This window comes from Rosa rugosa, chromosome 6 (genome assembly GCF_958449725.1).
Source record: "Rosa rugosa chromosome 6, drRosRugo1.1, whole genome shotgun sequence".
Classification (NCBI taxonomy): domain Eukaryota; kingdom Viridiplantae; phylum Streptophyta; class Magnoliopsida; order Rosales; family Rosaceae; genus Rosa; species Rosa rugosa.
In genome coordinates, this window is record NC_084825.1 from 34,257,349 (window position 1) to 34,265,027 (window position 7,679).

General features: G+C 37.5%; 2 protein-coding genes across 2 annotated transcripts; both read left to right on the forward strand.

The window, feature by feature from the left end:
- The first annotated feature begins 26 nt into the window (after positions 1-26).
- On the forward strand, positions 27-1,294 carry LOC133717221 (senescence-specific cysteine protease SAG39-like). Its single transcript, XM_062143901.1, has 2 exons — positions 27-470; positions 593-1,294. The coding sequence occupies exons 1-2, from the start codon at positions 41-43 to the stop codon at positions 1,183-1,185; spliced, it is 1,023 nt and encodes a 340-aa protein (XP_061999885.1). The 5' UTR covers positions 27-40; the 3' UTR covers positions 1,186-1,294.
- Positions 1,295-2,711: 1,417 nt separating this feature from the next.
- On the forward strand, positions 2,712-4,893 carry LOC133716634 (two-component response regulator ORR26-like). The gene is made up of 5 exons (XM_062143317.1): positions 2,712-2,868; positions 3,079-3,231; positions 3,395-3,745; positions 3,818-3,894; positions 4,060-4,893. The coding sequence occupies exons 1-5, from the start codon at positions 2,712-2,714 to the stop codon at positions 4,891-4,893; spliced, it is 1,572 nt and encodes a 523-aa protein (XP_061999301.1).
- The last annotated feature ends 2,786 nt before the right edge of the window (positions 4,894-7,679 follow it).

Here is a 7,679-nt window from a genome sequence, read left to right on the forward strand (position 1 = left end):
CACCTCCTCATATCCATTAACTTTCAAATCCTAGCCTACAATGGAGTTCACCAACCAAAGCAAATGCATCTGTTTGGTTTTGGTCCTCATGTTGGGGCCTTGGTCTTCAGAAGCCACTTCTCGCAGTCTCCAAGATGCATTAGCTTATGGGAGGTACGAGCAATGGATGGCTCGTTATGGACGTGTATATAATGATGTCATTGAGAAGGAGAAGCGCTTCAAGATATTCAAGGAGAATGAGGCATTTATAGAATCTTCCAATAATGAAGGAAATAAGCTTTACAAATTGGGTTTGAATCAATATGCAGACCTTACAAATGATGAATTCATAGCCTCGAGAAATCGATTCAAGGGGCATGAATGTTCCACAAAGACCACTACTTTCAAATATGAAAATGCTACTGTGCCGGCGACAATGGACTGGAGACAGAAGGGAGCTGTAACTCCTGTCAAGGACCAAGGCCAATGTGGTATGTAACACACTTCTCTCTGTGCCTTTAATTTTCTTGGTCATAAGACTATTTTCCATTTTGAAACAAAATATATCTCTACTCTAATTGCTACAACTCTGCAATTAAATAAATATGTACAGGATGTTGTTGGGCATTCTCAGCAGTTGCAGCCATGGAAGGAATTACTCAGCTTACAACTGGTAAACTAATCTCTTTGTCTGAGCAAGAGCTGGTTGACTGTGATGTCAATGGTGAAGACCAAGGTTGTGAGGGTGGCTTGATGGACAGTGCATTTGAGTTCATCAATCAAAATCATGGACTTAGCACTGAGGCTAACTATCCCTACACGGGGGAAGATGGCACATGCAATGCTAAGAAGGAAGCAAGCCATGCAGCCTCAATTACTGGCCATGAAGATGTGCCTCCCAACGACGAAAGCGCCCTTCTCAAGGCCGTTGCTAATCAACCTATTTCTGTTGCCATTGATGCTAGCGGATCTGACTTCCAGTTCTATACGAGTGGTGTTTTCACAGGACCATGTGGAACAAGCCTAGACCATGGTGTTACTGCTGTTGGTTATGGTGTCAGTGATAATGGGACTAAGTATTGGTTGGTGAAGAACTCATGGGGTGCACAATGGGGTGAAGAAGGTTACATAAGAATGCAAAGAGATGTGCCTGCACCGGAAGGTCTTTGTGGCATTGCCATGGAACCCTCATACCCAACTGCATAAACTACCATTGAAGTAGAAACAAAGCCTATATCCTTATGATATGTACATGAACTTGTATGTGAACTAAGAAACTAGATAAGTAAGAAAACTAGCAAGTTTTATCATTAAATCAATTGAAAAAATATATTTGCTTGGTCTTGAACAATATGGTCTCTAATAATATATCCCCTTTATCATTGACTAGCTAAAGTAAATGTGTAGCAGAAAGTTCACCAATAGCTCAAGGCTGCTCAACGTTCGCTAATATCCTTACTAATGTAAATTTCATGACTGATACTTGGTACATTGTGATCTGATGCTTGGTTTTTGCATTTCTTTCGGCTTCTTTTTGGTCTTCTAGTCATAGCTCAATATTATTTTTTATATTTAAGCAAAACATGAATTCCAGGCATTTTTTTGACAGCAAGGGATTGTTAATTAAGAGTTATCTTTAGTAGCAAGTAAGCAGAATGAGATGGTTCCATGTCCAGGCTCTTTATGCATTTCCCCTGCAACAGAATGGCATAGTATAGGCCTTTGATACCTTTTTTGTGTGCTGAAGTTACACTACGATGAACTATATATTGGACTTGGTGAAAGCTCATATCGTAATTTCTCAACTTCCTAGCATATTACAAGGATCTTAAGATTTGAGATGCAAGAATGTAACACGGATTGTGGACTTTATACACACGGAAATATATTCTTAAGAGGTTTTCATGCTGCTTTATGATATAGTTCCTTTGTTGTTAGTAGTTATTTCCATTTTACTTTGTAGGAAGAAGATGAAGGCTAAGAGGGATGCACTTTAGAGAGGCTGATCCCAGAGGTACTGAGTACACTCTTCGTGGTACTAGTGAATAAGCTTAATTTCTCCAGTATGCTCTTTTGCAGTAAGCATTTGCTTTTGCACCTTAAATTTCAGGGTTGTAAGAGCAAGACATAGTTTTCTTGCTAGAGATACTTATGAACAAACTTTAGTAACTGAATGTTAGGTCTACATTAGGTAACAAAATATTTAACTGGAGCATGACAAATTGGGAGTGGAAAGCACCAATGCAAAAATGTGGAACAAATAAGTTAGCAAATCCATTGCAGAAATAGCAAGTTCCATTCTGTATGTGAGTACAGTAAGTATAGGTCAAACAAATTCGTGAAAGGAATGACCGAAGGTATTAAAAACAAATATATCTAAAAGAGTTTACAAAATTCTCAACATGGTAACTCAATTAGTAACCTTGACCTTCATATCGTATAATTGGCAGTCGTTCGTGGGATAATTGTCATTCTAAATATGTTCCCGAATTTCATTTAGGCCTAAATTCACCTTTTAAATTGGTCCTCTCACTTCTTCTCAAAAAACGTAACTTTTGCATAGAGTGATTGGCCTAATCGTTTGATAGACATTTCAACTTTTACTGTCATCACACAACAATTGTAAGCATGGATCAGTGCAGAACATGATACTCTCATTCTTCTGGTACTACAGAATATGATCTTTATCTTTGATTTATTATTATTATTATTATTATTATTTTGATAGGAAAATGATCACTGCAGCAATGTGCAATGAGATGGCCATCTCAGTTGAATATATGAAGACTAGTCCAAAACCAGCTAAAGGTTTCAGTGTTTTGGTTGTTGATGGTGATTCTGAATGTCTAGAAATGCTGTCAAGACTACTAGGGAGCTTAGGATATAAAGGTAACTAGCAGAGACAGACAACTTGATAGGAGCAACATTTCTCTCTCTTTTTGTTCATTATGCTTGTTCATGATGGAGTTTCAAGTGCCTATAGGGGTACTGTTTTTTTTCTTTCATTTGGCCATTCTGTGTTTCTTTTTAACCGTTTACAAAATTGAAAAATATGCCTATGAAATTATTCTAATAATTTTACTTTACTCTTACTAGCAGTTTTGACAGCTAAAGGAGCCTCTGAGGCATTAGATATCACTCAGAAGAAGGAAGCTGATCTTGATGTTGTTCTGACAGAGGCACACTTGCCTCACATGAACAAATATGAGCTCCTAGAGAAAATGACCGCAGTCTCCAATTTACCTGTTGTTAGTAAGTTCTAACTCTCAAAGACCACTATTATTATTGTTTCGGCTTTTCATACCATGTCAAATTAGAGCATCCATTGCAAGACCAATTGATAATCATGGTATTTGTATTCAACACTTTGTTTCCTCCTTGGTACTATATTCTGAACAATTACTTTGCATTGCAGTCATGTCTGATGATGATGATATGAATGCCAAGATTGGTTGTCTGTTTAAAGGGGCTGTTTATTATATTGTTAAGCCAGTCACAATGGATAATCTCAAGAACCTATGGCAATTTGCATTCAAAAACAACAGAAATGTGGTCATAGACATTACTAAAGAGGAAAGCAATACTCATGTTGAATCACAAGCAAAGATACTGAATTCCGAAAGAGAAAGGTCAGAAGGAATGGACAATTTATATTACGAGGAGAAAGATAGCAATTGTTCAACAGCCTTTACGAAGCGAAGGGTAATATGGACTGATGAGCTGCATCATAGATTCTTGCAAGCTGTCAACCTAATAGGCATTGATGGTAAGAGTATCATGAATTAGTTTGGTCATAAAATATTGAACACTGTCAACTAATTTCTTTCTTGGTTTTTAGGTGCTCGTCCAAAGAAAATAATTCAGCTTATGAATGTTCCTGGACTGACGAGAAGAAATGTTTCAAGCCATTTGCAGGTTTGTTCCATGTGATAAATAATTAAATAGATAGAGTATAAGCACTTTAGAAAATTGTTGTTCTCTTTTGATTAGGCATCATATCACTACAGAATATTAGAAACCCTCTAATGTAATACTTGAACTTGAATCCCTGCCAAATGAAAGTCAATGTTGTTTTTGCAGAAATATCGCCACTCCTTGAGGCAGGAACAATTAGCAATTGAAAAGAGAAGGATCAGAGCTTCCAAATCAGCAAGTTTTCAACCAAGAAAATCTGCATCAACATTTAATTTTCAAGCAGAATTTCCCCAACTCCCAAATCTGTACTTCACATCCACACCATATCAACCAGAACTCAGAAGCCATTTTCTGGAGGACCTCAATAGTCAAATGCCCACTAGACCTGCCTTTGGTTCTGAAGATATTCCTATTCATGTGGACTCAAGTAGTAATGAGACATCAAATAAAAAATATGGGCAACCAACTCAAAGCAATCAGCTTGATTATCGTTATTTTAATGCTGAGAAAATTGGACCAGGTCAGAGCAGCAGCAACATGGATTTGGCAGCTGGCTTTGGACATGTTGAAAATTTTTTCAGGCAAGATATTTTTCAGGACCAGAACAAGAACTTCTCTGATGTTGGTGATTTTGGTCATCAAAATGCAACAGATTGCCCAATACTTCATAATTTTATACAACAAAAAGAGCAACAGCAGCCTTCACCACCACCACCACCACCTCCAAAACCACAAGACCAAGAAGAATATAACAGTTTTGGGGAATTTGATCCACACATTCTGCTGTCACCCCTACTAGCATCACAGGAGCAAGAAGAATATAACATTTTTGGGGAATTTGATCCACACAGTCTGCTGTCACCCCTACCAGGATCACAGGAGCAAGAAGAACATGATATCTTTGGGTTTGAAAGAGAAGAAAGTGATGACTTATTTAACTTTGCAGAAGAGGACACCATTCAAGTGTTTGATGATGCGGATTCCGATGATTTCTTTTAAGGGGAGATTTATGCATCTTGATTACATATGTTAATGCCTACTATAATGTAGGCTATATTGAGAATTTTCTCCATTTATATTGAGTTAATATATACACAGATGTAAGCTTCTCTGGGTGATAAACTTGATAGCATTATGAAATAAGAGAGACTAATTCTTGTATCGTATAATAGATTTGCATAGAAGTTGAGGCAAATACCAAATACAGAACCTTTGAATTTGGGCATATTTTAGAAACTAAACTCATTTGTAAGCTGAAAACTTTTTTTAAAAAATTAAATAGAGGATTAGGCGATATTAACAGCACTACCTAGGAGCTATGAGCAATTTGGACACAGAAACTTTGAAAATAACCTTGCAGACAAAACATAAGCACCTCTAGTGTTCTTGCATGTTTTGGTCCAGATTGTCCTTATATGTGTTGAGAATTCTGGGGCTCCTTTGTGAATGTAGCTTTGATAGAGAGCTTGCAGCCAATGGGTCATCCTGATAAAACTGCAGAAGCAGTCGATCTTCATCATGCATGGATACTGCAACCAACTGTGTATAAGAAAGTTCAAATATTAATTCGATTTAATTAGGAAAATATATAGTAGCAAAATTCAAGAATCTTTGAGTAGCCTTATGCCCCTGTGGTTTCATTTTTTACCTTGAGTTTCTATCAATTAGAGATTCAAAGCATGAATCTTTTACCCCCAAATTCCTAATTTTTGATGGGCAACATTAGCCCGAAGCCCCAATTTTACAAGGCTTTCCTATTCCTGATCAGATAAGGAGTACTTTAAATCCCTATTTAGAACCACCCTTTTCTATTCTCGATTCACCGCTTAAGAAAAATTAGAGAATTAAGAACAACGATTCAAAAGGATTGAAGAAGATCCAAGATTAACACAACCAATAGAGAAACCAGTGACGACCATCAAGGAAAAAACACCAAGAGAAACATGAACCTGAAGATTGTCATCAAGAATGTCAAGAAGGCAGCCACCGTGGTCGACGGGTCGACGATCAAGAAGAACAATGTCGTGCCCTCATCAGTTCCGGAATCAAAACATAGTTTAGACTCGTCCGAAATCATGACCATGTCCAAGAAACAAGTAAACTTGATACTGCCGAAGTTACCACCTAAGAAACGATGGTTTGTGGTATATCGACGCATGTTAACAAAGACCAAGCCTGCAGCTACAAAGATCACTACGGACATTCCTTTTTCTAAAAGGAAATACGATTCTGAAGATCATTATAATCAGGATGATAAAGCTAGGGTTCCCAAATTTAAACGTTCGAAGAAGGGAGTACCTCCTAGTACTAATACTGGTCCTGAGTTGGCTGAAGATTACAAGCAAATCATTCTCGGCAGATTGAAGGGGAAGCAATTGACTTTGTTGATAGAGAAGAGTTTGAATGCTAGGGATGTAAAGTGTGACAAGAGCATATTGACCTTGCCATCATACGAAACCCTATCTAAGAATTTCTTGGAACCTAATGAGATGGAAAGCCTTGAGAGGCATACATCCCTAAAGCTTCCATTGATAGACCCGAAATGCTTGGAGTGGTGGAAGATGTCGAAAGAGAAATTTTATGTGCCGAAAACTAACTGGAATGAGATTGTGGAGCAGAATGGTATCGTTATAGGAGATAAGGTTCAAGTTTGGTCATTCCGGGCTAATAAGGATGGGACTGAGGATCAGCTTCACTTGGCTCTTGTTTTGGTTAAGAGAGGTGAAAATCAAATTGGTGATGGTAAAAAGAGTGGCCAAGAAAATGACAGTAATAGTGAAGGAAGTACTGTGACTCTGTGAGCAATCTGTGAGGATAGTGCAAATGCAACTATGCAAGACACACGGAGAATGAAAAAGCTGAAAGGTAAGCTTAATAATTTAATGATAGGATGATGGCAGCAGCACTAGGGAGTATTAATGCTGGGAGGAATATCACCGCTCAAAGAAGCTGCGGACAAAGATGCATTGATTTTTGTTAGAGATCGAACCAGGAAGATAAATACATTAGTTAAAAGTTATTATGAGTTGCACATTTTTTTCTGAAGCTCCTGAGCTACTTTTAGATCGAGATTTGATGTGCATGTAACAAGTTTGACTCAATGATATCTTGCCAGATGTTAAGGGGACTGTATCAATCGTTCTGTACTGATGTTAGATGAGGGCCGCTGTAGAATCCCAGGTATAACAGCAGCGGGAATATGTTCACCGCAGTAGATGGAAACAAAATAAATGACTCACTCCAAACACTAACTAACCAAGAGAGAAAATAAGAAGTCAGAGGAAGAACTTTTATTGATATCTCAATGACTTCTGCAGTTCTGCTTCAACAACAAAACAAACTCACCTATCTATAGGGAGTCTCAGACTTACACAGAATACTAAAAGACTACATGAAAGTCTTTCGAATGGAACATTTAAAAAACACGTACAACTACTAACTGCCTTGGAATATGAAAGGTTCACAAACTAGAAGACTCCAGACAACTCAAGATACTAAGTAAATAATAATGGGCTTGGTTTAATTTCCAACAGCCGCTATTATCTTCTGATTTGCATATAGGTATACCGTTCATGAATCATGAAACAAGTCCCTACTGTGTTTCTATGGACTGCATTCCAGTTACAATTTGGTTATCATAGATTCCATACCACATCCATCAATTTCCAGAACAAGGTTTCAGTATTTTAATTTAGAAAGTGTTCCATAAATTCTCCTATATATAAACAACTAACTACTGATTACTCTTATTTAATTGCATTTTCCCAGAGACAAGTGGAAACTAT

Coding starts and splice junctions, on each gene's coding strand:
- LOC133717221 (XM_062143901.1), top strand. CDS start 41: ATGGAGTTCACCAACCAAAGCAAATGCATCTGTTTGGTTTTGGTCCTC. Junction 471..592: donor CAAGGACCAAGGCCAATGTG/GTATGTAACACA, acceptor AAATATGTACAG/GATGTTGTTGGGCATTCTCA.
- LOC133716634 (XM_062143317.1), top strand. CDS start 2,712: ATGATCACTGCAGCAATGTGCAATGAGATGGCCATCTCAGTTGAATAT. Junction 2,869..3,078: donor AGGGAGCTTAGGATATAAAG/GTAACTAGCAGA, acceptor TCTTACTAGCAG/TTTTGACAGCTAAAGGAGCC. Junction 3,746..3,817: donor CAACCTAATAGGCATTGATG/GTAAGAGTATCA, acceptor CTTGGTTTTTAG/GTGCTCGTCCAAAGAAAATA.